At 38.4% G+C, this 16837-nt stretch overlaps 2 protein-coding genes across 2 annotated transcripts; one reads left to right on the forward strand and one right to left on the reverse strand.

Moving 5' to 3' along the window:
- The first annotated feature begins 1206 nt into the window (after positions 1-1206).
- LOC111227415 (insulin-like growth factor-binding protein 2) lies at positions 1207-5842 on the forward strand. Its single transcript, XM_022752865.1, has 8 exons — positions 1207-1281; positions 1525-1622; positions 2842-3011; positions 3375-3445; positions 3542-3563; positions 3794-4006; positions 4898-4948; positions 5200-5842. The coding sequence occupies exons 2-7, from the start codon at positions 1537-1539 to the stop codon at positions 4939-4941; spliced, it is 606 nt and encodes a 201-aa protein (XP_022608586.1). The 5' UTR covers positions 1207-1281; positions 1525-1536; the 3' UTR covers positions 4942-4948; positions 5200-5842.
- On the reverse strand, positions 5419-9662 carry LOC111227416 (SLC35A4 upstream open reading frame protein-like). The gene is made up of 3 exons (XM_022752866.1): positions 9586-9662; positions 8800-8898; positions 5419-8626 (listed from the first exon to the last, which is right to left on the reverse strand). Exons 1-3 carry the CDS (start codon positions 9598-9600, stop codon positions 8429-8431), a joined length of 312 nt encoding a protein of 103 aa, XP_022608587.1. The 5' UTR covers positions 9601-9662; the 3' UTR covers positions 5419-8428.
- Between the last annotated feature and the right edge of the window lie 7175 nt (positions 9663-16837).

Below are 16837 nucleotides of genomic sequence, written 5' to 3' on the forward strand. Positions count from 1 at the left end.
CTGCCTCAAGAAGCCTACTATGTTTCATAATCTCTCCCCCCAAGATCTATGAAAATTCTCTATCTCATTTTGGCTTCAAACTGAAAATTCAAAAAGCTTTGAGACTATTCAAATAGTTATTTTAAAAGCAGTGCATCTTAATCTGTTCCATCTGTAAATGATCTGAGTCACACAATAGAGCAGGGAAATTTTGTTATAACATCAACTAAATCCTATTCAGACTTTTTTTGACTTATTATAACTGTTAAACTGTCTCACTGAAGTCCCCATTGCCCCCCACTGCACTCTCACTTCCTTCCTTTCAGCCAATGCGTCTCAAATGTCAGACTTTCAGACATTAATCGGTTCTCTCATTTGTTGTAATTTCCCTTGTTCCTCAAAGGTGACAAATTAAAACCAAACTATTTATGTTAGTTCAATGATTTTATTACATTTGATTTCCATATTGTAAGAAGCAGAGTAGTATCCATCTGTAAGATGCCCTGAACCAGACCAAACAAATCTGCAAATACAAGTACACAGAATTTACATACATGTACATATACAATTTTAGAATATATACACAGAGGAGTAAGATGACGTGGTCATAGGAGATGTCTAAGCAGAATGTGTTGATATTTATTTGAAATGTGTATAGAGATGATTAATAAAGTCTATGTTATCTCTGTATCATTATAACACACCTGTCTAATTGGCCAGAAAGAGTTCAACAGCCTGTGATTTAAGGACTTATCAATCATGAACTGCAAGATTATGAAATTAATTGTATATCAAAAAGGGATTTCACTACCTGAGTAATAAACTCCCTAAACCCAGGAATAATGATAGTACTTGAAGACACTACTAATACTATACTAGCTAAATACTACTGAACACTAATAATGTGAATATTAAAACACCAATAGTGATAACAAACTGCTATATAAAATGTATAACCAGTGGTACAAGTGAGTCAGTATTTCAAAATTCAGCATTTTCACAAATTCAATCTGTGTCCTAATCATTCTCAGAATCATGTTACTATTGGTTAACAAATATTTACATAAATTTTAAACAATATTAAGATATGTATAGGGATAAAAAAAAAGGTCTATGGTCTTAACCAAGTGTTTGATGATTGCTGAATATCTTTATACCCTGCCCCTGGTTACATATGACGCATCAACATGAGTAACCAATCAGAAATTCAGTCTGGAACAGCCAACACAGACTTTGGTTCTAAGTGTGGGGATTTCCACACCCATTGCTTTCAGTTCCCTGTGTCTCCACTCAGCCATAAAGGTAAAATGCCATGTACTTCTGTCATTGATTTTTGTGAAACAGCTTGCAGCCTTACCTGAAAGAAGGTATTACTTCTGTGTGTGTGTGTGTGTGGGTGTGTATGTATATATTAGTATATATGTGTGTGTGTGTTTGTGTGTGTGTGTGTGTGTGTGTGTGTGTGTGTGTGTGTGTAGTTTCAGTCAGTGTTAAAATTTACTCTGTTTAAACACATTTTGTGATTATGTATGTGTGTGTTTATAGGTTTCTGTGAACATGTCGGACCCCGAGAACCCAACTCAGCCTCTCTTAAGAGCTCCCAACCAGCCAACAGCAGTCAATGCAGGAGAAACAACAGAGAAGTAAGAATTGTGTCTGCCTATTTATGTGTCTTGATGGGATACAAACACCAGGGATCTGTCAGGGTGTGAGAACCAAAAACCTGATTCCCACATAGTTTACAAAACCAACCTTAGACCAAAACATTTACTGTAAATGAGCCTTAGAAACTTCTCTAATGTTCGTAGTGGCTATTGTTAAAAGTTGTTCACTAAGATGAAGTGTGTGTGTGTGTGTGTGTGTGTGTGTGTGTGTGTGTGTGTGTGTGTGTGTGTGTGTGTGTGTGTGTGTGTGTGTGTGATAGAGAAAAAATGAGCTTCCTGTGTTTTTTTTCTCAGCTGTAGTTGTCATTTTACAGTAAACATCCATATTTTCATTAATTTAAACAAATGACATTAAACTATGTATAGGCCTACTTTAATTTACAGGTAACCACTTTGTAAATCACAATGCCATGTTTGAGATTTTTTGAACGTATATTTTCCAACTTCAATGCAGCAATTGGTTTCCATTTACCTCAATGAAAATCGACAGACTCTTTAACAGAGATTGATCTGTTCAATAGTGCAGATTTGTCTCATCTATCTGAACTTACAACAACATTATTGAACAACAATAATGGAACTGTGGCAAAAGTAACAGATTACCAGTATATGAAAAACAATGGAAGCCAATGGCTGTGATTTAAGAATTCAGTCAAATTGTAGATTAGGAAATACATTTTGTAAATACTCTTTAAAAGGGTTGTAATTAGACAAATGGTTTAGGGATATCGTTGAGATTAAAAAGCAAGAGAGGACACATCATTTCAATCAATGGTATTTTCCAAAGGAGTTAAAAAGGGGAAGTTAAAAAGAGAAAAGAAGTAGAAAATTCCTAAACTTCCACTCAGGTGTCTACTTGGCAACAATTGATTTCATCACTCAGCTTGCAGTGACGTACACAGTAACCGACACCCAGGTTCCTGTTTCATAGAATCTCTCTAAGTCTGCAAAGAATCAGCCTCTGTAATGTTCCTCCAATTAACATTCTCCTTTGCTCCCTCATCCTCCGATCTACCTCCTCTTTGCTGTCTCTCTTTATCTCTTTCTTCGGCCTAAGGATTTGGTCCCCATGACCTCAAATATCAAATACAAGTGTTTTCTTTCCCTTTTTTTTTTTTTTTTTTAAAATCTAACAATCATTTGTAAATGTGTAACATTCCTCCACTCTTCCCACCTTCTTTCACGTCTTGATTTCCAGTCGCCGCCCCAGCCGGGCCTATAAGATGGCAGCTTTAACCCTGTTGGCCTGTGTCCTGATTGTGGGCCAGGCGATGATCGCCTACTTCCTCCTCAGCCAGAGGAACGACATCAAATCCCTGGAGGAGCAGAACAACAACATGAAGACAGAGCTGACGAAGGGAAGATCTGGTGAGGAAGCCAAATTAATTTTGGATTAAGAAGGATATACTGTGTGCTATTGGCATTTAGTAGAATGTCTCACGAAGTAACAGTAGGATGAGCTTTATTTGTCAACCACCTGGTGAGCAGCTAAATAATAAAATTAAATGATAAAAGAAGAGAAAAAACAAATCAAATAATCATATATGTTCCTATTTGTGTTTCTAAAGCTAAACGCTAACTGAAGTGAACTAAGGTTGAAAGAATAAAATTGATTGATTGATTGAAAAGTATGATCTCACTTTATAATATTCATATATAATATTGTCACAAAATACTTACTTCCTTTGGTTCTCAACCTCTCACACACACTCTTACTCTTTCTGTCTGTAGTGTCTGTGCCAGTGCGGATGCACATGCCCATGAACGCCTTGACCATGCTGGCTGATGACTATGTGGAAGAGGTAAAATAGCCCAATACTGGATTTTTGAGGCTGATACTAATATAAAAATTTGAGTTTCCCATAATGATCTTTTTCTCTGTTTTATTTCACTTGCAGGAGGCTTCCACTGATAAAATGGGTATGTCTATATACTGTCTTTACTGTATTCATCTACACATACATATATAGTGAATTAATTAATTATCTTTATCAATTAATCATCTTTATCTACCTACACATTAGATGACAGTTGACTATAGTTTGTGATTACAATCACACACCTTCCTCTTTCCCCCTCATATGTTTCTAAGTTCAGAAGTCTTATGTTTTCCGTGAGACAGAGGTGATTTAATTCCTCTCCTCTCCCAGTCCCTCTGCAGGGCACCAACTGCCAGCTGGAGGCTGCTGGTGTGAAGGCCACGCATCTGCCAGGTTTCCGCCCTGCCTGTGATGAGCGTGGCCTCTACAAGGCCCAGCAGTGCTTTATGAGAACGTGCTGGTGTGTGAATCCAGTCAATGGGGAACAAATCCCTGGATCCGTGAGCAATGGACCGGCCAGATGCAGCATGGCTGTGCACACCGGTGAGACAAGATAACTGATCACAAAGTCAGTCTGAAAATAGAAGAAGAAATTATTTCAAAATGATGTGCAGATGTGAACCGGTGTATTGTATTAATGTTTTTACTCAATGTGTATAGTAGTTTAAATCAAAAACCCATACTTCAGTCAGATTTTCCTGTATTTTGCCATCAATAAATGATAATTGGAGCTTGATTTAATGGAAAATAATGGATTTCACTATGGCACAAACAGAGAAACCTCTTCTACTAGTTCCACATACACTTACAGTTTTGCTTTCCATACTGCGCAGTATAAAATCAATGTTGTTGTGTGTGGAGTAATCTACATTACCTCATATGAGGTTTTGAGTCCTGCTTGTTTGTTTATAGTTAATGGGATATGTCTTCAGAGACATCCAATATTAATATCCAATATTTCAGTTTTTCTCCATTTCTTTGATGCAATTCACACATCAGAAACGTCTTTGTCACCACTCTTAATGCATTTCTCAAAACTCAGGTGTGACTGGCCTTGTTCTTTCATACATATTTGAAGAATTTTTAAAGTGATTTGATTTAAAACACTGATGCAATGCAGGACGGGTCACGGTGAGTGAGAGGTCTGTGATTCTAACAGACGAGTGTAAAAACTGTTTTTTATGAGTTATCAGAGTCAGATGACAAATGCATCAACACAACAACAAAACATGTTTAGTAGTGAAATATGGGTGGATACAATGGCAGTTTGGACAAACACAATCAGAAATGCTAATGTGTGTGGGGAAATGCGGAACCTGTATTGAGAGCTGTAATAATTTGAGAATGACGTTTCTGAAGTGTTTCAGAAAAACTGTAAAAGAACAATAATTTTGGAGCCCTGACTTAAGCTGCACCGTTGTTCTGTCTTTGTAGGCGGCCTGAGCAACATGCTGACTATAACCGATGTTGATGTCTAATACTGTGGTGAGTATGTGCATGATGCTCATCTGATTCACTATGTATGTATTCATATATAAACATTTGTGAGCGGTACTGTATGTAGGGTGTGATGATGCTTCTCTCTGCTATAGTTTCAATTCAGTTTATTTCAGTCCAGTACTTTTGAGTACTTTTGGAAAGGGGCTTTTATTAAAGGGAAAAAACTTTCTATTGTTGTTTTGAATGAACTGTATATTTCATCATGTTTTCTGCTTCTGTTTCTTGGGAAACTGAAGCTGATGAAATCTCCTCCAGACACCAGCAACAGGTCAACTCCAAATCCTGAAGATGCAACTTTGCCAACTTATAATCAGTAATCGCTTTTCTATAATCTTATTATCTGCAATTAATATTTTACAGGCAGATGTAACCTTTGCTATTGATTACTTAACATCTTTCAGTTTTTTTTTAAATGGCTAGTAAAAGTTAAGGGTTATAGAATAGAGTGTTCTTGCTTTGCAGACTTAAAAAAAAAAGTTTTATTCAAATTGTGTCTAATATCAGTTTGATAAGAAGTAATGTGATGTTGGGAAGTTAGTAAACAGCAGTGACTTAAAATAATAAAAGTATGAATTGAGTGGCAATTCAGTTGAGTGTGGGCATGGAGTAATTATTAATATATTTTTGTTAAGAGTAGATTTTTGGCAATATGTAAATGAAATCAAGATCTGTCCAGTGCCCGTTTACATTATACTTTTGAATTATTCAGATTATGAACATGGTGACTTGGTCTATGAACATTTGGCTTAAAGTTAAAGGGGTGAAACTATGATTAAAATTATTGTCACACATTTGGGCAAAATTGGGAACAAATGAAACAAGTACAAACTGTATTTTCCCCATTTATTTGAACATCCCAAATAAACCTGTTAAAAGACAGTTGCAGTTGTTTTCTTTTACAAAGTCACACTGCGTTGATGTGCAGGAGTGAAAACCCATGACGACGAGACAGATTAACCAGCGAAATAAAGCACCATCAACTCACCTGTCATGTTCTATACTCCACAGCATATAAGTGTTTAAAGAAAGGTATTACTTAAAGAACAAGAGAAACATGCAAACACATAATAGACAGGAAATTAAAAAACTAATAGCATGCAATATAAGGACAGCAATACAATGGTTGTCAATAGGCACAAGTTGTTTCTGGTTTCCAGTTACCAAACATACAGAACACATATAATACACGTTCCAGTAAGCACAACCGCAACTGAACTTAAATGTTTTCCTTTATGGCTTTTTTTAACACAATTTCAATGGCAGCAATACAGTATGTGTGGACACTAATGTTTCCGTCGTGTGAAAACCATGGTGCAGTACACTTCTCTTTATATTACACTTAGTACATTTCCTTTCCTTAGATGAGAAGGTTTTTATAATGTGTACAGCACAGATGAGTACATCCTCCTGAAAGTAACAGTAAAATGTCAAAAATGTTTTCTGGTGTGAGTTAAGGGCAACTGTAACAGCTGAACCATCACACTCTAACGGGTGACTGGTTGACAATTAAAATCACTTCACCCACTGAATCACTCAGACTTGATGCTGACAACAAGGGCAGCACATGGGAGAGAATTGTCCAGAGACCTGAGAGAGAAAATTGTTTCATCGCACCGAAGAGGACAAGGGTCCAATCCTTGATCTATAAGATAAGATAAAGTTGGCAAAACTACATATTTTACTCTCATTAATGACACATTGTTCTATGTTGGCATTAGGAATATGTTTAATAAATTTCAGTTTTGTTTTTTTTTTTTTTATCTTTCCATGAATTGTAATGTTGATCATTCAGAAAAAAGTTTAAAGTCTGTTGCATGTCTGCTGTGTTATTAAATGTGTTATTTTTTAGGTGGTTTTCTGTGCATTAGCTTTTCAGAGGAGTGTCCTGCAGCAACAGTATTGTTTATGAACATAATTTATTATTATTTATTTATCAATCTTACTGTTAAAATACCAATTCCTCAGAAAAAAAAAAAATCTTGCAGTACATACTACTCACATGATACAGATTCCACATTTTAAATAAGTAAAAACACCACTACATCATTGATATTGATATTTTTGGGACAAAAAAAAAAAAAAAGTTGATTTCTGAAACACAAACAGTTTTAATCCCTAAAGTTCATAGAAGTGCAAAAGATCAACTACTTTCCAGCATATGAAATAGGCAGCCAAATCCCGTCAGGAGAAGGCTATTGCACACATGGCATGAGATGATAATATCAAGTTCAGACCAGAGTAGGCACTCTTAATATATATTTTATATAAAATACTTTAACAGACTCTTCCCTGTTTGTTAAAACCACCAAGTGCAATTAAAAACTACACTTTTGCACAAAAATCTCACTTTGGCGTACATTTTCACCCAACTGCTTACTAACTGTGTTCCCCAGCTTTTGCAGAGTGAAGTGTATTTTTTAAGCAGTGTGAGGTGGAATAAAGAAAAATATTACATTTCTGGGAATACTTTTCCTTGTGTATGAAAGGAGTGCGTCATTTTAGGAGTCATTCTTCAAATTGTAAAAATGAAAGAAATGTCTACCTTAAGTGAGTTTTTGTGAATCTCTACAGACACATGACACCACAGACACCACAGACTTTGCTCTGACACCTGCAAACAATTTGAAAACTAACAACAACCATGAATGGTTCTGGCAGGTTTTACAGAGGAGCACCTTGTGATGTGCAGAGATAACTTTTAACATGCTCCATCATCCCCTGAGCATAGAAGTGCAAATTAGTTAAGGCTGCTATCATTGATTTCTGACCACTAGGCAGAAGAAGACACCACAGTAGATGACAAAATAAGTTTCTAAAACCCTTGTCTACTGTGCTTCTAAAGTAGTTGCTTTGGAAGAAACTAAACACTATTTACATGTTTAAGTAGCAAAAGAGAAGTGTTGTGCTTCTCTCAAGTGAAGCTCCTTTAGTAAGGAGGCAAAAGAGCCAACATAGCTGGTCTGCACATATGTAGACATTGGTTGGTCTCTTTATGTAGCAAATAATCTTCAGAAAGCACATATTGTAATATTGTAGGCGGGACAGGTTTGGAATCAGAAATCAGTTATAGCAGCTATAATTTTATTAACAGTAACAGTTTGTCTAAATTTAAGTAATCATATGGGGAAGAGAATAGGAGATCTTGAGTGTTTAAATTAACCAAATTGTAATCCTTTCCACATGCATGTCAATATGCTCCGTCTATTATAAAATGTAATTCAGTTAATCATTCTCCTTACTCATGTTGCAAGGGATCAGATGAATTTAAAAAAGATATTAAAAAAATCTGTTTCACCTTACTCTAGAAGTTGGTTTGCAGCTTTTGAGTTTTCCTATTTACTCATCCATGTAGAAGATAAATTTAATTAATAACTCTTGAAATACATATCTGTTCCCATATGTACCTCTACTTTGTACATTTCATCTTCCCCCATCTGTTGTCTTCTTACTTTTCCTCCTCTCTTCTCATTTACGTCCTCCTTTCAGGTTGTTTATGTAGTCTTTGATGGTGTTTTCAATGTTGGGAACGGCATAATTTTGTGCTGCATAGATTCCTGTACACGTTCCTACGGCAACACCCAGCAGTGCTGAAGAGCGTAGCCTAGCAACAATGTACCCGGCCAGAAAACCCTTCAGGAAGGGAGAGCCAAGCAGACTGCCTCCCTGGAGAAGGAAGGTGAGAAGAGATCAGATCAGGTACTTGGTAGTCTGACTAATGGTTTTATATTTACATCTGCATACCTGCAAACGGTTCTCATGCTTTTACAGATGCCTGGCATGTGAACACAATTCAAGGCAGAGTGACATGAGCATGTTAGTGCCTGTGTGAGACTTACTGGGGGAACCCCTGCCTGTATCTCATCCTCCACCCGTCTCTGAATGTCCTCCAGCTGGTCCTTCAGCTCCACCAGGTCCTTCAGCTGGCCCAGAGGATTCTGCACACACACATGCACACGCACACAAACAAACAAACAAACAAACAAACAAACAACAGGTTAGTGGAGCTGATCAGAGTTTCCTAAAATCTGGGGAGGTTTATTAGGCCACGATCTGCAAACACATAACAAAAGTTTACTACTATGTGGCAACAACGACAACTGGCAGCACACTACAGGCTAACGTTAACAATACATTTTCAATACCTCACGCCAGTAACTTTCAATCTCAGATACAACATTTAAATTGATTACTGTGGGCCAAGTGTTCCTTGTTTACAAACTGTTTGTCTCAGCATCGACACACTTTTCAAACTTCATACTAAATTAACTAACTCGTACCATTAAATCGGCTAATTGAGCTTTGGGTTAGCAGTTAGCCACAGACTTATTCTAACATTAATCTTAACAGCTTGTCAGTGTCTCGTTAAGAATAACACCCGCAATAAATACTGCGTTCACGTAGGTAAACTAATTAGGGAACCACCTGACACTTATAGGTTACTAAATAAGCTAACACTTAAGCTAGCATAGCTGAGGGATAGCCTGTCTGTCTGCATAGTGTTTAATTCACAAGCTAACGTTAATTCGTGCCTGTTTACGGTACTGTAAACTACGCGGTATAATAATATAGTAACGCCAATCAAAAGTGTAAATTATCTTATCGTTAGAAAGTTAAGGACCGACCTTGTCATTTGCCATAGTTCCACTGGAGAGTTGATACCACCACCTTCTTCTTCTTTGGTACCTATCTCCTACTTCTTCTCCTTCTCCTACTTCTACTTCTACTTCTACTTCTTCTTCTTCTTCTTCTTCTTTTGACTTTGTTGAAAAGTAATCTTTCTGCCCTCTACTGGTTACTCAAGACTCTGCCTAGGGTTTTAGATTTTCTTCATAATTAGTAGTAACTTTCGTTTAAAAATTGCATAATTCCCCTGACTATTTTGCTCACTGTACAAAATTATAGACTGTGTGTACAGATACAGTCTTGGGGTTATTATAAATGGAGCCTTCCAAATATTTCACACAGTTATTTAACCAGCAGACAGTTCACATACTCACAATGTCTTTCTTACCCTTAACATCCCTTCTCATGTTGAAGCACCTTTAGTTCCAAATTCCAGTTTATTAGTGTAGTGTAAACATCGCAACAATTTACATCAGAAAATCTGATGCTGTCCAGTATTTATATATTATAATATTATTTTCAGAACAGATTCTGCATCACTGGTGACATTGCCACCAGCCCCCACATGTTTTGAAGCTGCCAGTATTTTCAACATATTGCAAAATGCCTCATATAAAGTAGTTTATTTAGCTATATGTTGCAATACGTTGCCTATGCTTCAGAGGTATTTCATTTAAAACATTAAATCTATAGACTAGTAGCCTATATACAAATCTCTGTATTCTCACTCTTAGCTGACTGAGAGGAATCTATCTAATTAACTTGGACTTACTCTGTGCAAACTGAACTGTCTGGAAGTCTGCATGAGGACAGATGATGAGACGCTGAGAAAGGAAAGAGGAGTGAGAGACAATTGGGGTAAATAATTAGAGAGACAGAAGGATAGTGTGTCGTGCAAGCAATGAGAGTCATAAATCAGAGGTGTTTAATTTGCCATGTTTTGTCACCATCACAGCATCAACTCAGCCTGAAGGAGGAGGAAAGATTGTAAAGATTAGTAAAAGAGTAGCAAAACAAGCCTTTCACCCAGAATTATAAAACAAATTTAGTAATTACATGGACTGAGTTGCATGTAAAACATTGTGTGCACTAAAGTTTAAATTAATGGGTCACTTTTCCTAAGCAAATACTGGCAGCCGAGATGATTGGTCACAAGTGTGACTCACTGTTGAAGTGAGAGTGAATAGTGGAGCTTGGAGTCACAGAGGGTGAGAGAGAGATTGGGAAAGATGGAGAGAGGAAGTATTAGAGACTTAGCAGAGAACAAGCGAGAGATTGCTATCTCATAGAGACACAGAAAGACTGTGCAGTGCAATATGTAAAGGTCTCTGCCTTGGATTAATTATAAAAGATTAATCTTGCCATAACAAATGATTACTTTTCAGACAGAATGTGATGGTTTCTTCTAGGACTTTGTTACTCTAGTGGGCATTAAAATTATTTAATCCTCATACTTGGCAAGACAGAGAGTCCATTAACCTTTCCTTATTCAGGGTTATCACAGGCCCGACCTGATATGGACCACAGTATTTAAGGGACTTTTCACGCTGGAACTGAACAGTTTTCATACTTCTTTTCCATGAGACTGAACACTGGTCTGCAGGCGTTTAAGAGCTGGAAGGAGTGATGGAGGTAAGGTGTCTCTGATCTTCAGTGCTGTTGATGGTTTAGAGGGGGCGTTATTGATTTTGGCTGAGGCATATTTGGCTGACTAATCTTTGGACACCACTGTAAAGGAAAGGTCATTGAAGCTTATGGTACAATCATTATAGTGATGTGCTTTGGGGTTGTGTATTCATAAACTTCAGGGACAGCCAATGGATTTACTGTATGTTTGGACTCTCATCTTGAATCGGGAGGAAGGATAATCTGTCATAATGTTCAAAGACTTGAAATAAGCAGTTGAGTAATTATAAAACTGTTTATATTCTTTTAAAGCTTTGTGACTAAAGCTTCATCTATTATTCAACGAGCCCAGCTGAGTTTTTACTCTTATATAATGTCAGAGGTTTGTATTAATATGCCAAACCATAATTGTGAGGTTTGTTTGTGCACAAACAGATATTATAATTCATATGAAGGGAAAATAAATCCCTGTGCAGCTTGAGGACATAAAAGCATGCAGTCTTTTTTAGCAGTGGGCTTTGAGGAGTACTTCAAAATGTACTTTATAGTCAATGCAATGGGTACATTTCACTGTCTTTCAGGAAAGTCACAGTCACAACTTTGTATTTACTTGAAGTGGGAGTAGCAAGGGTTTTAGTAACCTTGACTACAACATGAATCTCGGCGATAAGCACTTAAATTCTGTCATTTCAACTTCAGCAGCTTCATATAATGTAGTTAGATAGGCTACTGACAAATTCTCAAATACTATTGAAGGTATGTCAATTGATATGTGCCTCATATCGGATGTCACACACTTTTTTAAGAGCTGTGAGACATACATGTATTGAGGTTGTTTACCAAAATAACAGTGATAAAATACTCCATACAGACCATCTGAACTGTTAGCTTCCTTCACTTTGTGTCTTGTTGTCATCAGTGTACCTCTGGTGATAGGAATTTGTTTTCTAAATATACAGTTATCTGGGCTTGATATTACAAGCATCCTCTGACAAAACACGTACTCAGATTAAAACTGGCACTAAGATCTCTTGTTGAGGAAGGGAAGCATTAAAAAAACAATGTTGGTGGGAAAATATTATTTATTGGTTTTAGCACTTTGTGTATAAACAAATGGCTCCCTGCTGTCCCTTATGTCAAAAGTACTGAATTATAGTTTCATAACCTGTGCCCTGAGTCAAAGATTGCTCTTGGCTCTGTGTTGCGTTCTGCTTTGCTGCGTTTGGCTGCACAGCATCATGTTGGATGTTGTGTTGTCATAGATTTATTATCCCTGTGTATGAAATGTGCTTTGTATTGTGCCACACTGCACTATGCTATGTTGACCCGAAGTGCAATGGTGTACAGAGTACATGTGTCATATTTTGCAATCTGGTTGGATCTGTAAATTGGAATCAATGAAAGCTTAAGTCAGACACTTCTGACTTCTGGCCGGAATTGTGATGCTTTTCTCCTGGACTGGCTTAAACTTGGAAGCCTTTTAGCACGGCTCGATGTTTTTCTGGGTTGAGTTGGCCCATGTTCAGCCAAGTTCCCTCATTAACCTCAGTGTTCAGTATTCAGCTGGCGTTTCCACTGATGGCTACTGATACAGTACACTCTGCTAGCAGAGAGAAATGTGATTGGAATACAACAGGACTGAATTAGAGGGAACGGGACTTTGGAGATGGACCTAGATTTTTTGCGATGTAAGCTTAATCAAGAACGCGCATGACTCAGCGCTGTTGAGATGGAATACAGTCCCACCAAAGAAAAATCATCTGCCACTTGAAAAAATGAGAACGAGCACTACATTAATTGAAGAATGGATTCTTTGTCTCATTGAACAGACAAATAAGTAAAGCAATATTTACTTCCCATGTATGGTCAGACAGATTTTTCCAGACCTCAGCGACAAGAGAAGAGAAGGTCAAATCTTATTGACTGTGTTGAAAGTGGTCTGATATGCACAATTATTCACAGACTGGGTGTAAACTGTAGCTCAGGATCATTTGTATGGGAGGTTCAAGGTGCACCCTCTAAGATGAGTTATACTGTAGTCCTTAGTATCACAATCATTTTACTAATAAATGATAATCTGAATTTAACAGTATTTCTATATTTTACTGAACAGTCTATTCACTGTTTAGTGACTTTGCATGATGCTCCAGTATATTCTCTTTCCAAATACATAAACTGCTAAACCTTGTAATACAATCATTCCTGATGATCACACTGATGATCAAAGTATTGAAAACTAAACAGCATTATTGAATGTATTTACTTTTTCCATGATTGATGAGTTGTCAATACCGATATGACATTACATGACATTTTTTTCTCTTATATTTTTGATATAATTTGCACTCCAGTTATATTTTTTTGTGTAATCGTATAATCTTTGAGGGTCAGTATTTCAGCAGCAGTGGCTGGGAGTGAAGGCATGCAATTAAAATGGATTGTTTCCATTTCAAAGAGTCAAGGTGCACTCGCTGTTTGCCACTAATGATTTCAACATTCAGATAATGTGTGTGTGCGCGTGTGTGCGTGTGTGTGTGTGTGTGTGTGTGTGTGCGTGTGTGCGTGTGTGTGTGTGTGTGTGTGTGTGTGCGTGTGTGCGTGTGTGTGTGTGTGTGTGTGTGTGTGCGTGTGTGCGTGTGTGTGTGTGTGTGTGTGTGTGTGTGTATGTGTGTGTGTGTGGGGTGTGTGCGCGTGTGTGTGCGTGTGTGTATAGCACATATGGGTTTGCCCAAATGCCAGCTATAAGCCAATTAAAGTTTTTAAGCTCTGTTGCTTCTCTGGCACACTGAGGCAAGCCAAGGTAAGGGAAGAGAGCTACTGCAGCCTCACTGCACCACTCTGCTGTGATGTGCCAAGGTGTGTGTGTGTGTGTGTGTGTGTCTCTGTGTGTGTGTGTCTCTCTGTGTGTAGTCAGAGGTGCATATGTGTAGCTAGATATAGCACTGTCCACAGCGTCAAAGGAGAGAGCAACACTGCTAAACGAGGAAGGGAAAAAACTTCATCAAAATTGGGATGGGAGTGGTGGAAATGAACGGAGAACAATAGAGACAACATGACTTTAAATGTAGGCAGCAACCAAGTTTGTAAGAGGGAGAGCTGTCAACATGTAGAGGCAAGAACATTGTGATATAGTGATAGGGAAGTCTGGAATAAATGTGAGAGTCCCAAAAGAGGAGTTGGGGGGTTGCAAAGAGGAATGTTAATGAGAAAAACAGTGACAATGAGAAGGGAAGCGTTATGGAGAGATGCAGAAATGAGTGTGTGAATTTATTCTCTCATCAGGATGCACTGGTGTTTCGCAGGAGGGTCTTTCCTTCCTCTGTGACGCTGCATCAGCATCACCACAACTCTCTCTATCTGTCCCCGCTCTCTTTCTACCTCTTTCTTCGAGTTTCTCCACCCCTCCCTTCTCCTCTCTCCTCCTCACACATACGCTCTCGCACTGGGGATGCCTGAATCGGTGGAAATCCTGATCAGTGTCGTCGGAGTCCCTGGTCTGCTGAGACCTGAGCCTAACAGATCTAGTCTTGAGAGGGTGAAGCGCTGCTTTCTGGAGGCGCCTTGGAAGAGGATTTCCTACAGCCTGTGGACATTTGCCAGTACTGGTGAAGACAGCTATGCTCCTACTATATGAGCACAGGGGTATGATGATAGTGAAAGCTGTTTGGGGAGGCATTTGAAAAATATGAAGCTTCAAACTCAGATCTTGTGTATTTAAGACATAGCTAATGAGGAAAGCATTGTGATTTTTTTTTTCCGTCTCAACGTCCTCTTTGAAGACAATCTACTGAAGCTGAATGCTTGCAGCGGACTGCTGCAAACAATACCACCTTTTGCCGGATAATAATGAGTATGTATGTATGTATGTATTTATTTTTCACTATTTACAAAGGTGCAGTCAAGCTTATTGGACACAATGCATCCTAAAAAGGAAGAGTTTTATTCAGCTAGTAACCAGAGATTGACAAGTTAAGTTTTTTTTTAATCAAGACTGAAACTGCACCATCTACCCAACTATCTAGCCGTATGGAGCTACGAGGGATCCGCGGGCCAATGGGTGGCCAGGACCTAAAGGGTCAGGGGTTAGGGTTTGTCGCCCCGGCCTCTGGTCTTCCAGCCAGTTCCATAATAACGGCAGTACAGCAGCAGGACTACTCAGCCAGCGTTTGGCTTCGCAGGAGGGACAAACTGGAACACGTAAGTTCTGAATACTGGAACTGGGGTCTGAGAAACAGATGGAACGAGGCTGAAGTGCTGAGCCAAAAGGCGGGGAGTTAAATCATTCATATTCAAGAGATGCATATTTTTTACTGACAAAATGTTAAATCCTTTAATTAAAGCGAAAGTGCAATATGATCATATTAAATGACATGAAATGATAAAGCCATTGCTGTAGAGGTGAAGTTGTTTTAGCCAAAATATGTTGTGTGTTGTGTTTTTGCATGTTGCGTAATTGTTGCATACATGCAACTAAAATATTTATTTGAGTATCCATTGTAGCATGTTCTCTCCATGCCTGTTTGTTTTCAGGGAATGAAAATATTACACTGTGAACGTCTGGATAAATTAGCAGAGTAACATCAGGATCATAATGAAGGGATAGCACCAGGGTGTTGGCACTCAAATATGATTTAAAAAAAAAAAACTGTGTTGAGGAACTTCAATTGGAAACCTTTGTTTGAATGAGACAAACTGTGCAATGTACGTCTCTAAATTTTGCATGTTGCGGGAGCTCTCCTTTTATTGCTGGAGGAACAATCTGTTTTTCATTTTCCTCTCAGCAACACTGTGCCTTTCTTTCATGTCTTTGTACCATTCAACAGTCACTTTTGTTTTCTGTTAGAAAGGAGTTATAAGGTCCAGACTCTCAGTTAGCAGGTAAACAGTATCAGCATTCTACAGAGGGCTTAGGTGTAGAGATTTAATGTCGGGCAAAGGAATAGAAAAGGTGTGTGTTGAATATTTGATGCTGGAGGGGAACAGTGCCACGTCCAGAGAGCTGCTTTCTATGCCCGTCTGCATAACCAACTAGGATGATGAATCAGCCTGTCCCCTTTCTGCAGACCTGCACATACACACACATAAAGTGCACGCAGGCACTTAAATGCACACGTACTGTAAGTGGGTTTTTGCAGGCACCATGCCACACACACACACACACACACACACACACACACACACACACAGACAAGCTATTTTTCAGACAAGCCTGCAGCAGTCGCTTGACAGACAAGGAATTTTTGCAGTTTAACTCCACACCAAACCAAGCTCTATGCAGCCACACACACAGACAGGCACAAACACGCACACACATACTCCATGTAATATTCGTCATAAATTATGTTATGTTATGTCATCTAATGCCCAGGATGTGTTGGCAACATCTGCAGTTAGGTCCAACAGTCAGACACCACAGATGGGAAAGTGTTCTCAGACCTCTAGACCCCACTGATACGGTACATATAAAGAAAGTGCAAGCATTACCCTGGTAACACCGGTGATGAATGGGGAGTAAGTAGGAGGAGAATGAGATAAGAAGTTGGATACAAAGCGCTTCAGGCACATTGAGCTCTGCTGTCAAAGCAGCGTAATTCATGTCACAAGTTCAGCAACAACTTGTCAAAC

The sequence above is a fragment of the Seriola dumerili genome, unplaced genomic scaffold (genome assembly GCF_002260705.1).
Source record: "Seriola dumerili isolate Sdu_G_001 unplaced genomic scaffold, Sdu_1.0 BDQW01000187.1, whole genome shotgun sequence".
In the NCBI taxonomy this organism is placed as follows: Eukaryota; Metazoa; Chordata; class Actinopteri; order Carangiformes; family Carangidae; genus Seriola; species Seriola dumerili.